The following is a 19,701-nucleotide window of genomic DNA, read 5'->3' on the forward strand; positions in this document are numbered from 1 at the left end:
CTTTAATGTGTAACCAAGACCTACCTCAATCCCTAATGTTTACAAATGTGTTGTAGTCGGCGGAAATCAAGGGACGTACAATTAAAACAAGTTACGGATACAAAAATGGGAAATCATTGTCAGTGAAAGTCTTCCAGGCAGCAAAAATGTGTCCAGGGTTGGTTTTAGATGAGTGTTTTCGCTGTAGCTTGAAATACGAGACTGTTGTTGACTTGATTTCATTTACAATCCACTTCATCTTAATTTTGAGCTAGAACTGAACGTACACAGACACACATGCAATTATACCACAATTTAGAGCCAGTAACAGAGTCAAAAGTGCTGTTTTCCATTACTCTACACAGACTTGGCCTGAGGAATGTGTAGCGTGTTTTCACAAGTGTGCTGGGCAGAGCAACAACATGCCAGTACATTTATAATTATCTCCTGAGTAAGCATCATGTTCCGTTTACAGACACTGGGGAATATGTTCATTCTGACAAAGATCGAGACAGCGTCTGCCCTCGTGCTCTGGACCAGCTCCAACCGTCATCCACACCCCAAACTGAGTGCGGAGCCCAGCAGGCTGATTGTGTCTCTGCTGTAAAGCTGTTGACTTCAGCCCTGTAATCCAGAACCCACCCACGTGTGGCCTTCAGAGGGAGGTGGTGACCATGCCCTCTCAGCCTCGAGCCTCTCCAACATAGAGAATAGAGAGCTGAGGCATCCATAGGCTCGTGCACCCATTAGGAGCAATCATACATATGCATTATATGAATCCAACAAGCTGCGCAGGTCAGGAGCTGACAGATAAAAACACAGTGCATGTCTTGTTGATGACCATATGGCATTGAATCTGTCTAGTGTTTATGTTCTGCCGTGGCAGCCTCTCTGACCATGGTGCAGCATTCAGCTTATCTCTGCTAATCCTCCTACAGTAACTCTGCCTCCATCCTGTTCCTGAGCGGCCTATGAGCTCTAGTGCCCAACCAACACCATTAACCTACAGCATGTAGTAAATACCAAGCAGTCTCCAACAGAGGCGGAGTATAAAAGATAGTTACATTTTATTATGACCTGGGTCTTATTTTGTAGTTTTGGTCCTCGCTGAAATCTGGGAACATGATGACATCACTACAACAACCAGTCACATGGGGCAAGAAACACGAGCAGCCAGGGGATAAGACGGTAAACAACCCAAGACTTTAGCCAGATTATCGTAACCACAAGGTACCATCGAAAGTGAGCGCACATGCACTATCAGTAATAATCCCTAATTAGAAAGGAAACGACCAGGCTAAACTGTGATCAAAGTTGTACCCATGTTTACAAATGAAAGTTGTAATCATAGGTCCAGCACTTCTACAGGGTTCACTAGCACCTTTTCATACCAGCAAATTTAATACCTGAAAATCTGGATCTACATTCGCTGTGAAATTGATTGAGCTATAGTCACTTCTTGTAAGTGGACAATCTCACACACTTTGTCATTTGAGTACACAATGTACGACATAGAAAAGCTCTAATGGAAGTATCCAGATTGAGGCACAGTGACGACAATCTCACTGACATTACTGCCTAGGTTATGCAAAAATAAATATATAAGAAAATTGGGAAGTGAAATTTTAGATTTTTGATCTTGATTTTCTAAAATCGGTTTTTGATATATTCTATTTATATATATATACCCATTGTTTAGCTTATATCTGTCTGATCGCTTCACTGCTCATATTGTTAATGACTCATATGAAATATTTTTAGCAATGTCGCAGTTCTCAGCATTTAACTTGTTGAGTATGGTGTTATAATTACTGATAGGAACGGTGGCCAGAATGACTAAAATTAGATCTCAGTCAAAATAAACCATCAAAATTTGAAGTAATCCAAGCAGATAAAATCTCTGAAAATACTGGCTGGGCAGTAATCTTTACATCATTCTGGATTTCACATCCAGTATTTGTATTCCGCTGCCGGCCTAAGCTTTTATCATCATTATCATCATATCTTCAATGTTTGTTATTGTCAGGTCTGAATGCTGTGAATCAGAGAGAACCCTGATGCTAAGTGATGATTTGAGACAGGAAGCATGATTCAGATGCCCTCCATACAAAGTGCCAGACCGCATCATCAGCTGGCACGGGAAGTTCAAATAACTGAGATGTTATCAACAGAAAACTCAGATTCCAGCAAACCAAGTGATAACAAGCACTAAAGCACAAGCATTCTCAAACAACTCATCACCTGTCGTGTGCAGCCTGAGCGAGCCTCTCCCTCATGCAGGAGACACAACAGATCCTGACATGTTTAGTTTGCACTGAAAACAGAGGAGAGCCTCGCAGTGACGTAGACCCCAGGCCCTGCTGGACGAGCTGCTGCCTCATCAGTATTCATAAACATTTTGCTATTCCAGGAAGACCAGCGCGACTGGGCGTGCTCAGACTGTGTCTTAAAATGGCTGGACACCGGCGATGTGTGAGGGAGGGAAAGACAAAACATAAAAACATAGAGGGGAACAGAAGAGATCACTAAAAATAACACTTTACCATCAGCCCCTCCCATCTATTGTCACAGCCACTGGACACAGGCAGCTATTTTTGGCAGATCTGACATACATCAGGTTACAGATTTTAAAGGCTTTATCAACTATGTGGGCTCATTATTGTACTTTACATGGACATAGCAGAATGTTGTTAGGTAAAAAATATCATGTATTAATTCTAGATATTGTTATTGGTAAGATAACTGACTTGGAATCTGTCCTTTCCAGTCATTTTACTGCAGTGAACATACCAGGCTCCTCAAAGTCAAATGTCAACATCTGACTCCTTATACCAATATAAACAACAATGTAGTGATGGAAGAAGAGTGGATGTCATGTTTTCTCAGCTGGCTCACTGAGGTAATTTGGTGCCACTTGGTTTGGCACATATGAGCCACATTAAAGGAGCGAACACTCAAATATAAATTGCTAGAGTTTGAGTGAATAATATTAAAGAGGCCTGGTGTGATTGCCTGACACGCAGACCTGTAGCAGCTGAGTTGCCGAGGTGGAGGGAAGTTGTGGTTAAAGGTTTTAATGGGATTTCTTCTTCCTTTGGATGAGGTTCCAAGGTTGCAGAGTGGCAAGTATCAGCTAAACAAATGTGACACGATACATCTGTGGATTGTCTTTGGTCCACCATCAGGTCAGTATGTTAAGGTGTTTGTTCCTGGCACCAGCTGCATGGAACTATTTGGGCTGAAATGGGATTGAATTCCAATCGGAATTGAGAAAATTGCTGCCGCCAAGTTTTCACTGCCCTGAATGTTCCACACACGTCTGCTGAAACAGTTTCTGTCTGCTCCGACTTTTTCCTCTTCTTGTAGCTATTACAGGCTGCACGTTCATCCCCTCTGCAGGTGGAATTCAGTTTACAAGACTCACCAGGTGAAACCACAGAACATCTGTACAATCAAACTTAGATACATACCGGCTTAAATATTTCATAAACGAACTGAGGTGCTTCCCTGATTCCACTTCGAGTGATGACACAACAAGTAATTGTGTCCTGAAGTGAACACTGTAGGTGCTACGAGTCAAAACTCCACCATCACCAACCACAAATCAGATCCATGATAGACTAACCAGGCCAGAGGTAAACAGGGAAACATTTTGAAATGGAGGAAGGTTGTATTAGCTGTATAACCCTCATGGTGCTCCCCGCCTCCTCTTTCTTCCCCTCCTTCCTGTTTATGTTCATTCCCTACCATCCATTGCTCATCATTGGCATAAAGGGGGCAGAGCTGCTGCCAAAGTGACTGATGGGCAGTGCCTTCCACTGTCCACTCTGAGCAGGACCATAAAGGCAAAACTATGCAATCTGAGATCCTAGCTGAGTGATAACGACAGGCATTGGATCCGCCTGCTGCCCCATGCTTTCAAGGACGTTTTATCCAGATCAGGGGAAGGAATTGGAAGCTCAGGAGGAGCAACGGTATCGTCTGCTGCGATGCACAGGACTGAACACTCAAGACGGATGCAGCCATCTATTACCTACCACAAGCACAAGAGCCAAAACCATATGGTCTTGGCCGACCAGCATTTCCCATCAAAATGTAACAGAACAGGGAAAGGAATGGTAAAAAAACAAGGTGTTACACTAACAAAGAATCAATTCTCCACCTGTATTACAACAAAAGGAACTTGGCACAGAGCAGAATATGTAGATTACACCAGCAGCAAACCGCTGACATGAAGGATGCCAGAGATACCAGATGTTTCCAAAGAAACAAGCCACAGGAAGATTACTGAGGCTGAGGATGACAGACAAAAACCTACCTTAGTTGTGCCGAAGCTGAAATAAAGCACAGCTGACTCCAGGCCTGTCTTGACAAAGTATAACCTGAGCTGGAGCTGGAAAGTTAAAACTCTACAGAGCTGTGCAAACAGGTAATGGCAGCTTGACTCTTCTCCCTCACACTGTTGGATTTCCAGTGGAACGTGGAGCTAGTTCTGGTTGGTGTGGCTCATAGGCACCACCCTGCCTGGCTCTTCCCCTGCCAGCTCCTGTGCCGTCACTCTTTCTGTGGTGGGTAACACACACTGAGGCTATTGAAGGACAGGCAGCACCTCTGTCTACACGCTGGCTCTGGGCGCTGTTGACGTTGGCATCTGCAATAAAGGCTGCCTTTCTCTTTCTTGTATATCCCCCTGCCCTCCTGCTGGAGTGTTCACCTCTGCCAAGGAGAGCTCTGAGGCTGAAATGGAAGAAAGGTTGCGTGGTGGCGTTATGCAGACTGTGTGAGTGTGTGCCTGCTTGTCTGGAGAAGGGAGTGGCAGCCTGGTGTGACACACATGATTACCCCCGCTGATTGGGGACTATTTTTGTCTTCCACGACACCCTCCTCAAACTGAAACTCTACTCTGTGTTTTCTTCTATTATTATCCTCCTCAGTCGTCACTACCGTTGGAGCGTCACTTGTCTGACACAGAATTGTTCCCTTTGTTTCTTTTTAGTCAAAAATAAGGAATCACATAACCAGTCTAACGTTACAGGACATGACACCCAGTGCTCCCTTCTCCTCCTGGGTGAACCTAAAGAAATAGGGAAGTAAATTGTTGGACTCTGCAGCAAAGTTACACAGCACAAAGCCGATTTTCACACACTTTTTATCTTAATTGTTGAACTTCACATCCAGATAGCAGGACTGTAATAAACACAACATTTGGACCAAATGAAATGATTCGCTGGTGTACCAGCCGGAGAGACATACATACATAAAGTGGACATCTCGTAGGGCCGGAGACAGGGGGGTGGGATGTATTGTTGCATTTTTTCAAAGTATAGCCTGCCATTGCTAACTTTTTCAGGATTACCAACCCTACCTTTAAATCAAACACACTTTAATTTATCAAATAATGGACTTGCGTATGCAAGTCTTTGTCACTAGTAGAGACAAACCAACAGAGAAATATAACCTCCATGCAGCTCCTCTTAGCTATTTAGTCATCATCCATCTATACCACTTTTCCTTTGAAGGTCATTGGGGGCAGAAGTCAATCCAAGAAGTCAGTTTTAGCTAATGTTTTTTTATCATATTAATCGTTCAGCTCATTTCCACTTCTTTCATCAACATAGTTAATATGTATACCTACATGTCCCTACAAGAAAGTTGCACATTAGGTAGATACATTGTGAATATTTATCAATCAAGTGGACAAAAACAAGAGTTCAAATGCACACAAACGATGTGTAAATAGGGAATTATTAGCTAGCATGTCAGCCATAGAAATGTTATAAGGTATTGGTATGCCAAATGTGAGTTATTAGCTCATTCAGCTGCCATCTGGTTCATATTTGACCATGGCCATCTCCTACTGTACAGGATCTCCATGCACTGGAAGAAAGCCCTGACATATGCATTATCCATAAATAGCTTTCAAGACATAAAAACAATCTACAATCTGGTCATTTGACTTCCTTCATGGACTCCACTGAGTGTATTTCATAATATTTCAAAGAGTTTTTTACCATATGATAAAAAGTCAATATGGAATATTTCAAATAAATTTGATGATGCAGGATTACAAATGGCTGCATCAAATTGTTCTTAAATTGTTACTAAGCCAGTAAACACCTAATGTGCATTTCCGATCTCAATTGTTAAGCATATTCTGTCCTGTTGTTCAGCATTGTAATTTTAAGAAGTGGTCGCCATTCGCCTCATTTGTATTGGATCTGTCTGCAACGCTGTTTACCCCTGAAAAGTGTTTTGTGGACTCAAACACTCCACTTTAGTTCACACTTTAGAAAAAACTAGACTGCTTTTAGTGTGTAGAGGGTGTACTGTCAGTGTGCTGTTTAGCGTGTGCTAAAGATTAGGCTCGGCAACATAACTATCTATTGTAAGCAAGGGCAAAGCAGAAGCCAAGCAGGGGCCACTAAAATGCTTACTGTGTCAAAATATCTTTAGCACTGTCAATAGTCACACTTCCTCTGCAGATGTGACCTCTGTTCGCACTTTGAACCCACCTTCCTCTCCGTGTTTCCAGACAAAGGAGCCCTCCTGCTCCACATCACACTGTGTAGCCTCTAAGCCCAAAACTTGACAAATCAGGGCGGACAAGCAGGGTGGTGTTCAAACATGCAAGTCATGCTGATTTAGTGCAAAATAAAAATTACCCGGCAGGGATAGTAAATCATCTCATGTTAAAGAGTGTGAGAGGTGACGACTGCTGCTTTTCCATGAAATGATAATGATTCATTTTCCCAAACATGATTCTCATTAATATTAAATGGATGTACTGTATCCCTTATCAGTAATGTCAACCTGCCTTATACATATTTTAGTACAGTCACTAACCCTGAAGAACCTGCAGCCTCAGCACGGTTGACAGGGTCAGTTTTATTTTTGTCTTGGAATAACCCTAATATCTCAGCACCTTTCTATTTCAGTGATAATCTTTTGGACAGTCAGCAGAAAACATTTCTCTGAACTGGAAAAAATATGGATGTCTTTAAAAGAAAGGACTGGTAATAGTTTTCAGGGATAAGAGGGTGACTCTTATCACCCTCTTAACTATTTTAACATTTTAAATTTACATAACATTGTAAATTCACATGCTCTATTAAGATGGACATTTTATGTTATCTATTATATTAACAATGGATGGGACTCAGGGACAATGTGTGTTTTTCTTTTTTCTTTTTGGACGTGTGATCTCCTTTAGTCTTTTATCATATTTGGTGATCCCGGGGAAACGCCATTTCATTCTGCCTGCACTACTGTTGTATGTCTGGTAAAATAACAATAAGCTTTGATTTGATTTGATATGAAAAAGAAACATTTTTGTATTCGATCCCATTTGCCATTTACCAGAAACTACTATTGAGGGCCCTACATTTCCACCTTTCATCAGCAGCTTTTTATTGTGGGGAGTCCCACATGTCTCTACAAGCAACTAGAATGTGACAGCGGTTGGTGGAAGAGTGATGGAGTGTGAGAATTGGGAATCATGACAAGGACTCCACCCCTGGCTGGGTTTTAAAGATGTCAATTGGAGTCTCAGCCAGACTCCAAAAGTAAGAATGCTCCCAAGATAGTGTTTTTTTTTTCTGCAGAAGAACTGAAGGAGTTTCCATCTCCTGAGGGAGTGAATATGATTTTCTGAATATCTGCCAACTGAGCAGCCTGACAGGACCTGCTGGTGTCAGAATACTCGCCAGGTAAGAGCACGCCCTCCTCCTGTGTCACCATTCCCTTCCCTGAGGGGAAAGAGATTATGAACAAAATAAAATTTCTTGAAAAGAATTTGAAGTTCATCAAGGTGTTGTTCTTGAATTTGACCACAAGAAAGAATATTAATGACAGACTTGCAATATTTGGGCTCTAAGGTTTTGAAGGTATCTTGTACAACCGTGTAAATTCAATATCTACCTTTTTGTTGTTTCTAGAACACGAGCATGCACCTGTTCCTTTCACACACTGCATCCTAGCCTCTGCTATGGTCTATGTATGCTGTACTTGGCATTTCTGTAGTCTGCTTCCATCTCTCTAAATTACTTGACTTCCATGTTGTTATGATGTCTATATAATTAGTAAAGTACTAATTATGGGCCATGACCTGCACTTTGGGGGAAACAAATCAAACTATGTTACGATAAAAAAATAGCTCCTAACACCTTAACCAGAAAAAAAACATCTCATTGTTGTTAAAGTTGCTTAGCTGGCAGTTGTGTTGGAACTTCAAACTCAGTTCGAACTTGTTCAGAGTTATTATCTGCAGTTGTGAGTCAACCTGGACTGGGTCCAGTGTGGTAAACTCACCCATCCGTAGTGCTGCAGTAACACTCTATCAAACCAAATTCTCATCTGATTGTGAAATGACAAGAATGGGTTTGGAAATGACCAGTCCCTCTCTAATAGCGAAATCAAAACAAATCCGATCACTCTGGAATCCGAAGGCACATCCTGTGTTGCTTCGACCTCGCTTCACATTGCAACGCTTGGAACCTGAGCATGTCTGCCTGTGGAAGTGTTTTCCTTTGGTGAAAACACATGGAAAATTCAGGAGCCAAACCACAATCACCATGAGCCATTTGGCAACAAACACAGTGAAAAACACACACCACTATGTTCTATATACTTCTGATAAGTTCAACACTTTCAGCTCAGTTGGGAGGGACACCTGTGAGAGCATAGGTAGAAGATACTGTACAGTGCAAGTCACACTGAGGAGTTGGTCATAAAGATGTCAGTAGAGAAATGACCGTAAATGAAAGGTGAGAGATGGCATGTGACAAATGTTCACGGCTAACCTTCCGGAGACGTTGCATTTCATGGTCAGTGCCTTGATCCCCAACAGGACACTATCAAGTTGATTAAATAGTTAGCTTTTGTAGCACTTCCCTGTGTAATCTATGCTCACATATGCACCAGGGTACACCCATAGGGTTCACCCTGAGAGGGGAACATTTTATGCAACACACTAAGCATCATGTGAGTCAGCTTTTCCATTGATATCGCGTGCAAAGCGCAAATTAAAGCTCCTTTTTTTCTTGGCCAGACTAAAGGAAAAGTATTTCACACTGTGAAAGCTCAATTTTAGTTTGTAAGCAGGAATATTTTTTGAATAACATGATATACATGTGGAAATACGAATTTTCAATAAAGACCTATCATTCCTCTTAGCTGTAGCAATAAATTGCCAGAACTGGCAATGCTACAGTAATATCCCTTATTAGCTGAAGGCAGAAGCCACAAACCTGCAGGTTGCCTCGATCTAAGGTTCCAATAATCTTCATAATGAGAAGGTATGGCAGACACTCTCTACAGACCTACATTTCCCAAGGAACTAGTAATTTCATCTGACCCCTTGTTAACCTGCCCCACAGTTACAGTAAACAGACTGATGTTATGAAACATCCCTGCAGCAAAAGCCTGCAACAACATGTAGAGTTTTCTCATGCACCGTCTTTGCTTTGACATGTAGCAGCTACATCTCACGACTGACTGCTGCCCTGCTGTAATAGTGAAACTATAACTCATTGACACACCATTGCTCACAATGTACAGCACATCCAGAACATTAAGTCTACTGACAGTAATTGTGGTGATAATTGGAAGTGACAGAGTGAGCACCAGGAGAATAATCCCCTGCAGCTTTTCCCTGCCACATGTTACTGAGCCTTATGGCAACCTCTTAACACCAGTCCCAGAGACCCAGTGGGCCAGTAGTGGGCATAGACATCTTGTAATCCACATCACGCACTGCATGAACCGTGCAATGTATCACTGTGCATCTGAGACACAGAGAACTGTGTCCTTACAGCGGACAACACTATATGCCAAGTAATCACATCCACAGCATTTTCAGAGAATGTGATCCAAACTTTTTTTTGTTTTATGCACAGTGTTTGATCAAATGCAAAAAATGCTGAGGTGCCAAGATGCCTGAAAATTCATCAAGACCTTGTACAATAAAGACAAAACAGTTGTCTGTGCTTCAAACTGAAGCTACAAGCCCATACAGACATCGGTTATATGGTTAATGGCTCAGCAACCTCTGAACACTTGGTTAAGGTCATCCTTTTGGTCATATGTGCCAGCAGCTTATTACAACTCATAGTGACATTTTATCATTAGGCAACCCCTGGTGTGGGTGGTAACTATGATGGGAGCAAAGGAGGAAGTAAGATGACAAGTTCTAAAAAGAGCTACGAGGTTGGGGGTGGACTTGTGGCGTGACTTTGACATGGAGCTGTTTATCACTGTTCAAACCTGTGGACAGTGTTGCTACTTCTATCCATGACTTCCATGACCTTACAAGCACCTTTATTATTTTCACCAGAATGATAAATATATTCTAACCTTAAGGAAGAATTTAAACCCAAACCAAGATCATTCTCCAAACCTAACCAAGTCGTTTTTGTGCCTAAATATAACCAAAGCATCACCGATCGTTAAATGCTATTGCTGTAAGCTTGACGATGACAATAATGTGGTAAATCTGCTGCACACATATGGCACACATTCTTAAACCATCATGTTGTATATGATGTCTGAAGCCTGATGTCTAACTGCTACTCTAACTCTTGTGCACCCAAATCTATCCCAATATCGTCAAGGGGACTTTTTCTGGTAGGACATTGTTATTAGTGATTATAAAACACACAGACATGAATCAATTCATGTTGATTGATTTCTCTTCATGCATATTTGGCCCATGCATGCAAGAAGATTACAGAGATGCTTTCTGAAGTTAAAATGTTCTGAACGTGGGAATAAATTGTGACCAGTTGCAAACAATGCTAATCTGCTAAAACACAAAATAGGAAGCTACCATATTAAGTGTATGCTTGGATATCTGAATGTTGGCAAAGCATTTTTAATACCAATTCAAAAAGCAATTTTCACGTTTGGGAAATACAAACATGATGTTTAACAACATACACAACATAAGCAGCCATACAAAGTTGTACAGTCTTAAGTCTTGTCTCCACACAAGCAGTGAACATCTGTTTTCCAAGATGGCTGAAGACATGTCTATATCATCTTCCATTTTATGTAGCCTATGTAACTACAGTGTTTGTGTGTTGTGAAGGACTGAAGCTGCCGCTGTGCAAATGACTTTCTGCTTCTACTTTACAACCTGTGTAGACATTGTTTTTCAGTGTAAAATTGGCAAAATGTTTTTTCATTTCATCAGGTAGGATTAAGGAAGCAAGATTACCAGACTGACCAGACATTCAAAGCCAGCGCTCAGTACAGTGCCAAAGACACGTTTTGACTGAAACTAAGGCCCAATCCCATTTCACCCCTTGGCCCTACCGCTAAGCGCTTCCCCTTCATTTTGCGAGTTCACTCGTAAGGGTAGGCTGTCCCAATACCTGTTGGGATGAAGGGGTAGGGCCAAGTGTTTTTCAGATGCTCACTTCAAACATAGGGGTATGGACATTTCCCAGAATGCCTTGCGAATCACTGCTGGGATAAAGACCCACAAATGAAGCAATTTCTCCATTAATACGGTTTTAAAAATTACGATAATGATCGTTATAACTTAGTTTAATATTGTTTCAATGTATTATGGTCATTTTTTCCACAACAACCTTAAAAAAAGGTTTTCTTTTTGCATGATAATTCCGTATTTTCACATAATTTAATGTAATCCCCCCCCCCTCTTTGGAGACAAACGATGCACTTGATTGAACCTGTGAATAGCAGCGATGTTAATGAACTGAACTGCTCCTCTAATAACAAAGCATCCTGGCAGGGTTGTCTACAGAACACCGCTAGCAGCCTGAAGCTTTGTGCTTTTGATTCATATGTGAAATAATGCAGAGCAGCCAAGCTTTTCAATTTCAAATGTCATTGATTCACCTGCATTAGCAAATATGTTATTTGGCTATTATAGGTTTGTCACTTTAGTAACTGCAAACAATAGCATTGGTTTATTTAAGATCTCAACAATGTTATTACATGACATTCCCGGCAAAACTTTCTTTTTGGTTTTGTCTGTTTACATCGACGACTACTGATGATGTAACAGCTTCTTGAAGGGCTGTCCCAATTCGTAGGTGAAGATTTCAACCACTACCCCGAGGAACAAGATAACCCTCGAAAACAAGGGGTAGGGGTAGGGAGAAGGGTTGACGGGATTGGGCCTAAAAGTATTTATTATGTAAATGACTTTAGCTGTGTTGCACCAGTATTGTATAAACCCCCAAAGTCAAACGAGAAGCAATGTCATTTACCCAAGAACAACACTAGCCATGATGAATTGACAGCCACCACACAACCCAAAAGTCATCACTAGATCATCAAGCTTCCAGACAACCAATTTTCTTCAGAATATTCAAATATATATAATGTAAATAATAATCAATAATATTTTAAATAACAATATATTAAATATATATTAGGGTACCTTGTTTTGATGGGTTTGGGCACTAACAAAGTAGCGTACAAATATTAATAACAGCATCTGATTTTCAAAAAAAGGATGATGCTTTTTAGGTGAGGACAGTATCACTTTGTAACAAATGAGAAAGCAATTGCACTTGCAAGACATTTGGTGTTGATATTTAAATCTTACAGCAGCAAATCCTGATGCTTTCAAAGTCTAGCATGACGAATCCTGTGCCAGTGTCCATAACGGACAATTCTGACACTGTGAAAACTCTGGTATCTGGATTATCCACCTACTCTTAGCATCATGTGAAATAAGACTCTGGCAGCCTGACTGTTTATTCTCCGTCTCAAATGAGCCACATAAAATTCACTTTGAATCAAATTTGAAGATTAAGAGAAAACAGGTCCATGCTGCAGCTCTGATGAGTCAGTGTCATAGATGTGGACTCTGTTCAGCCCCAGCGGACTCCCGTCAGAATCCTTATCCTTGAATGTAGTTTCCTTGGTGTGATAATAAATGACAGACCAGCAGAGCGGGTCCAGTCGGCCAGGTCCCTACGTCATACCTTTGAAATGCGACGCGAGATGACTCATCAGACGCTTGTCACAGCTTCCTGGCTCCCTCTTGTCTGCTCTGAACACTCCTGGAAACTCCTCTGATGGGCCCATGATTTATTTAACACATGCTGATGTATTTTTCATAAAAACAGCCTAAACGCTTCAGTGTGCCCTTCACTGGTGGAAAAAGGGCTCCTCCAGCAGAGATTTTGATGTGTTATCCTCTCTGAACACTTTCACAGCTTCAGTTTGGTTTTGCAGGGGACGGACCGTTTTCAGATTTAAAGGAGGCAGGGAAATGTTTTTGTAAATGTTGGACAAGGAAACACATTTCCTCTGACAGCTGTGGTACACTAAAAGTCATTAAATAGGTAAATTCACTGCACAACATACAGATTTTCATTAACATAAAATAACAACAGCAGAGCTCAGCCCATTTTAATTCATAACCACACGGATTTCATCATTGTAGAATTATCTTATAGCAAGCGGCTTAATGCTGCATAATCTATCCAACCTGAAAATCCTGCCCCCGAGGATATAAACCAAGAAGTGAAAAAAACCCCGATCTGGCCTCAGAGATGGAATTATATCCAGCAAGATCACACAAGTCACACATAATCCTGCGCCGCGGGCCACAGCCCCAAACTCATTATTGATGATTTAATGTGTGCTTTGCTAAAACCTATTAAAGTGTATTAAGATATGCAGGATGAAGAGAAATGTTGAGAAGGCTGAGGAGTGACTTGCATGACTGTGACCCCTCCATCTAATTTGCAGTAATGGGGAGTATGGCACAGGAGCCCATTCGCTCTGTGAGTTGAATGTTGTCTAGGTCAGCACAGAGCAGCCTGATGTAATGAACTATTCCTGGGCCTGTTTAAAGGATCAATAGGGATTCATCACACGGCCGTCCTGTGCTCAGCAAAAGAGCACAAGCAACTGAAATACGGGGGGAAAAACATTTTAAAAAGAGGACACATAGAGAGAGAGGGACAAAAGACAACAACAACAACAGTCAGGCACTGTCTGAGAAGTTAAAACGCCCCTTCTGCCCCCAGTCTGCAGCCAGCTGTGGGTGTCCTCCAGTGCAAACATCAGCTGCCATGACATCATACTATACAGAGAGATGGGAAGAGGGAATGGCTTGGGGTGTTGGGGGGGGGGGGCAATGCCAATGCAGCTGCTGCAGTCCTCACTGCCAGACACCTGCCTGGCCAGCGGGTGAGTATATGCAGCCAGCAGCTCTCCTCTCTTCTCCTGCTCTCACCTCATATGCAGGACACACACACACACATGCCAAAAGTGCTTCACACAAACACAGATCACAGATAAAGACATCAAATAAAATAGCAAAAGCGTGACAAGTGGAAGCAGCAGCCCTACCGGCAGAGAGAGACAGGGAGCAGCCCGGCACACGGTCGACACTGGCAGCGTGAAAGCGAGGGAGCATCCTTGCACATTCACCTCCAGCTTCACAGAGAGAGACGGCTCAGGCCCTCTCCGCCCTCCCACCATCTGCCTCCTGTGCTCTGAGCCTCTCTCTACCCCCCCTTCTGTCACTCTCTCCTCACAGCCCCTCCCCTCATCACTCTCTCTCTCTCTCTCTCTCTCTCTCTCTCTCTCTCTCCCTCTTTCTCTCTCCCTCCCTCTCTCTCTCTCCCTCTCGGCGGAGTTGTGAGACCAGCCTGATGCAGCTTGGCGAGTCTCCTTGCCTCGCACTGGTGCTGCAGCAAGGTCAAGGTTTGTCTTTGCACCTCGTCCCTCGCGGGGGAGAGACACGACTCTGACAGCCGAGAGGATGCACGTTTTTAATTCAGCCATTTCACCTGACCAGATTTTTCCCTCCCAGGGTGAAGGTGTGGTAATTAATGAGATGAGCTGCTCCGAGTTTGATTGCAAGGAAAATGTGCAGAGTTCTTTGGCAGTGGAGTGGAAAATAAAAAGGAGGGAAATTATGGCCGTGACAAACAAGCAGCAGTGCAGACAAAAATCAATCATGCTTCTGCAGGGTTCACTTTCTGCTTGTCTCTCTCTTCTCGTAAAGGCCCAAGCACCGAATAACATAATAACACAAGATTACTGAGTAATCTGGCTCACATATCATGGAGATTTAAGCGCAAACAGTGCCGGTAATGGTCTTTGGATACAATTGAGAAAACAATAGCAGGATTTTGTACAAAATTACAGAAACTCACCGATTAACAAAATAACAGGTTTAACAGAAGCACAAAGACGCCAGACTTCTCCAATGGTAACTGTTTTCTAAACAGCAGCAGCTGCTGCACAAGTCACAGGCCTTTCTCAACGCATACATGTATATGAAATTTGTTCAACAAATCATCTTAAATAATGATGATATTGTTTTTTCATCATCATCAATGACCTGCATGATTATTCCAACATCAATTCAAATACATTTTTTTGATATGTCCCCTCCGTGAGTATGACGGTGAAAAATGTGTCAACTATTGGTGGGAGTATTCCGATGTTGGAGTCAGATGCTCCAACCATACACTGATACTTCGTAATAGGTTTGAGTAAGAGTGGAATAAAACCTCTAACTCCAGTAAATTCTAACACTTTCGAGTGAAATAAACTCTAACATGAAATTAGAAAGATTTTAGATAAACTGTGGTATAAAAAGAAATCACTCTGTATACAAAATGTTTCCTAAATGCTTTGATTTTCTTGAAAAGAGCCCTTGAGTTGAATATCTTAAACAGGATTGATTCTTGATTCCTGAGTTTCACAATGTGGTGTGTTTAACTCTCATTACATCCTTACATCCTTCCTTGGGTATAATTCAAAAGCTTTGAACAACATTGCCAATACAGTGCCTGAATTGTGATGATTTTGTTGAGGACTCTGAGGAAGAGAGATCTGCTACCAAACAATTTTTAGGGATGAGGCTCCAATGAGCAGTCGTTCTTTTCCTGATGGAAATATTTGAACAACTACTTAATCGACCACCATGAAATGTTGGTCCCATGGTTTCAAGAAAAGGAAGCCAAATGTTTTTTTCGTGATTCCCTGACAAAAATGTTCTAAGTGCTACAGGCAGGTTGATATATTTTCTTTCTAATGAACTGTCTCCACAACTATCAGATGAATTTGAGTTCACACATACATGTTCCATTCACTCAGAGTGAGTCTCATCCATTGCTGCACCGTGCATGTAGTTGAAATGTAAATATTGGTATGCTAACATGCTAAACGTAGACAGTGAACATAACATTATACCTACTAAATATCATCTTCATGATGGCATTGTCGCTGTTACAATGTTGGCTTTATAATATAGCTAACATTATCACTATGGTTGTGGCTGTGTCCCAGGGTGAGAGCATGTTACGTTAACCTAATTAGTAAACAGAAGATCAGAATATGATAGGTTGAACCCAACGGTGGATATGTCTGTTTCCTCTGACACTCAGGGAATAGATGCCATGGGCAACTAACCAAGTCATGTTGATGTCTGGCCTCTCAACTCAGGAGAAATTGCACCAGCTTTGGTGACGCTTTCAATTTTCATCCAGCACCACCATCTCTTAAATTTGTTTAATACTTTAGTTTTGACCAATTTCCCTCAAAACCAATGACATTCCCATCATCCATGGCTACAAAGCTGTGCTTGTAGTTCAAATGTTAGCATGCTAACAAGCTAAACTTAGATGGTGAACATAGTTGACATTGTATCTGCTACAGCATTTAGTATTTAACATCGCTTTGCTCAGTTACAGCCTCACAGAGCTCAAGGCTGTAGACTCTGATTTCTAGTTGGCAAAAGTTAAAATCAAAACAAGCAGTCATACATAAACTTCTGAATAAAGTCTAGATAAAGGAGAAGTATAGGAAGGAAAAAAGGATATCAACATAACTGACAAATCTGGCAGCTACTTGGTCCACTCGGCTTAGATAGATTGAGAGTCTGCGACAATACAGCAGTGAAGAACACATACACAGGTCTTTGCTTCTTGTTTTAAAAAAACATTGTCACATGTCATCTGACACATTGTTTAAATGGTCAAACTTTCCTGAAAAACCAGCTGATATTAGTAACAAGCCTCTGTATCTGTAATAGAGTGGAGTTAAAACCAACAGCCACACAGAGAGAAGTACAGTGGTGCAGAGAAGCAGGAGCTCAGAGAGAAGACTTACTGTTGCGACTGTAAACGGCAGCTGGCATGGAGCGGCATTAATATCCTAAGCGAGCCTCTCTATCCACCTGGGAGGAAGTTTGCCAGGGGTCGTGGCCCCTTCTAGCCCTGGCACTCACAGGCCTGTCGCCAAAGAAGACTGATGTGGCAGCACGAGTGTTGGCGGTGCCAGGAGGTACGAACGCAGAGGGAGAGAGCAGCGACTCGTTACTGTGCTCTGACCACTGGGCCTATAGGATTACTGGTAATGGGATTTCCGACTAATGGCTGCTTCTGACAGGTGGCGTCCCCGTTTAGCTCAAGTTCTGCCCTGGCTATAAAAACATTGCTGGGTTTAAAGCTTCCCTTCCCAGTGTCTGTGACCTGCGATATATATCCATCTTAGAAAGCTGTTTATTTCAGTGTACACACTGATTATCTCTTTTTCTCCGCAGAGAGGACAAGAATAACTACCAGTAGATTTCACTTTCTGTAAATTCAGGTAATACCATAATCTTTTCCCAGATAAATTTAGGCAATGTGAAGCGAGGTTTATTTGTATAGCACATTTTAACAACAAGGCAATTAAAAGTGCTTCACATAAAATACAAAAGGCATCATGACAAATTGTAAAAGCAACATAAAAGAATATAAAAAAAAACATTAAATGAGAAATTAAAAGAGTTATATACAAAATAAAAGAATTAATAGAATAAGAAATACAAGTATAACAAATGAAGTAATTATTTGACAAAATAAAAGGCTGTGGCAAACCGGTTAGCATTGATTTAAAAGAACTAAGATTTGCAGCTGACCTGCAGTTCTCTGGGAGCTGGTTCCACAAATGTGGAGAAACTAAACGCTGCTTCTAGATGTTCAGTTTTGACTCTGGGGACAGAAAGCAGACCTGTACCAGACGACCTGAGGGATCTGAATGGTTATAACGTAGTATAAAAACCAACATTGTTGTATGCAAGTATAAAAGTATAAAAGTATATATATAAACATATATATATATGTTTAAGTATGAGAAGTTCTATCCAAAACACTTTTTACAGGCTTTAAAAAGACAGAATTAGACTCTGAGACACTCAGTCACTATTGTCACCTCAAAAAATCTTGATGTTCTATGTTTGTCAGTAAATCATTATAACAAATGTGTTATTAATTAACATAACTGAAGTTTAAAAAACATTTTCGAGTTTCATCATTGATTGCGTCTTTCAGTGACATCTCATGACCTTTACCAGTGAATGAAGTTTACTCTGAGAGCCTTTCATCCGACCGATCAATTTGAGATTGAGGGAGATGACGGGTTGACACGTTGTGATTTTTATCATTGCACCTTCAAATATTTGAAGAGAATCGTAGCAAAGGCTTTGTAAATAAAGTTCAAAATGAAATCAGAGGCAGAAAATATCCAGGCTTTTAGTTGACAGACTTAGTCAAGATGCAAAAACACTCCGTCCCACGCTTCCCATAATGCAAATTGGTTGTCTCATTGCTGGAGCCTCCCTGACTGAAAAAGGCCCACACACTAAAGCAAAAGCAAAAGCAGCTCTGATACTTCCTCTGTCCCTTTTGCATCCCCTGGCCTCTCCACCCCTGTATGTTATCAATACACTCATTATCCAGTGGGTGACGGCAGACTCAATCATGCAACACACATCAGTTTAGAGGTGTTGTGTCAATTCACGCATGTAACACACACCAAACACAAAATACTAAAAGTGACATGGTGCCAAGCCAAGATCGTTAAGGAAACAGTGCAGTGTTGATTTAGATCGAGGTGCCCCTGGTTTGTAGGTTTATATAAAAAATAATAGATGTGGGTGTTTTACTACATGGCAGTTTACAGCCTGAGGCCAAATTACTCTATAGATGTCACTTGAGAATTATCTCAGACTGGACAAAGCTCCTCCAGAGCCTCAGACAACATCACACACAACATATTATATACAGTGCAGTATAATGCATTGGTTGCAGCAGTAAAACAGTAGTGATGTAAAGTCAGTGGACTGAAATCAATGGCCCCACAAACTGGAAAGTGTAACTGGGCAGAAGAGCTGCCTGAGGATAACCACTGTTTGTTGCTGCTGCCGGTTACATGCAGCTGTAAGAAAGGCTTGTTGCATTGGTTTGAACCCTGCCACTGTGTCTGGAAGGTAGTTTCCAGTGTCACATGGCCCCAGTGAGGGAAACTCCTCAAGAGCAGCTCTTGGTCTCTCCTCACCTGCCTCTCTCCCATGCAGATTCAGTGAAATGCACGTTTTCCCGTTTCCACTGAGGCGGGGAAACAACAGAGACAAAGGAGGAAGGGCTGGAGACGGAGATGACAACAGTAGCTGGAGGCACGTCATAATGTAATGATGCTAATGAGGATAAAGCAGCTCGTTACCTTTTCTCCATAAGCCTCTGAAGGCAGGACAGCTTGTGACATCACAGGGATCAGCAGCACACTTGCACTTTGCAACACGCAGCAGCGTGTGAGGGTGTTATTGCCGCGTACATGGACACAGACAAAATGCCAGAGGAAACTTTTGTGAAACTTTTGTTCCTCTACATCGAATTCTCTTCCCTCGTTTATGTGGAAATTTATGTGGAAAGAACAAAAGCCGGAACAAAAATATACTTT

General features: G+C 41.7%; 1 protein-coding gene across 5 annotated transcripts in view; it reads right to left on the reverse strand.

Annotated features, from left to right (window-relative positions):
• Nucleotides 1–19,701, reverse strand: part of iqsec1b (IQ motif and Sec7 domain ArfGEF 1b) — a 201,252-nt gene that overhangs the window by 32,385 nt on the left and 149,166 nt on the right. Inside the window, exon 1 of one of the 5 annotated variants that reach the window (XM_035152735.2) lies at nt 17,089–17,553. The exons of 3 other annotated variants lie outside the window; for them this stretch is intronic. In XM_035152735.2, coding sequence (XP_035008626.2) covers nt 17,089–17,126 — 38 coding nt within the window. In that variant the 5' untranslated portion in view covers nt 17,127–17,553. Of the gene's footprint in view, nt 1–14,313; nt 14,445–17,088; nt 17,554–19,701 lie in introns of those variants that run through there. One more of the 5 variants, XM_035152732.2, reaches the window with a different exon arrangement.

The sequence above is a fragment of the Hippoglossus stenolepis genome, chromosome 3, assembly GCF_022539355.2.
Source record: "Hippoglossus stenolepis isolate QCI-W04-F060 chromosome 3, HSTE1.2, whole genome shotgun sequence".
Lineage (NCBI taxonomy): Eukaryota > Metazoa > Chordata > Actinopteri > Pleuronectiformes > Pleuronectidae > Hippoglossus > Hippoglossus stenolepis.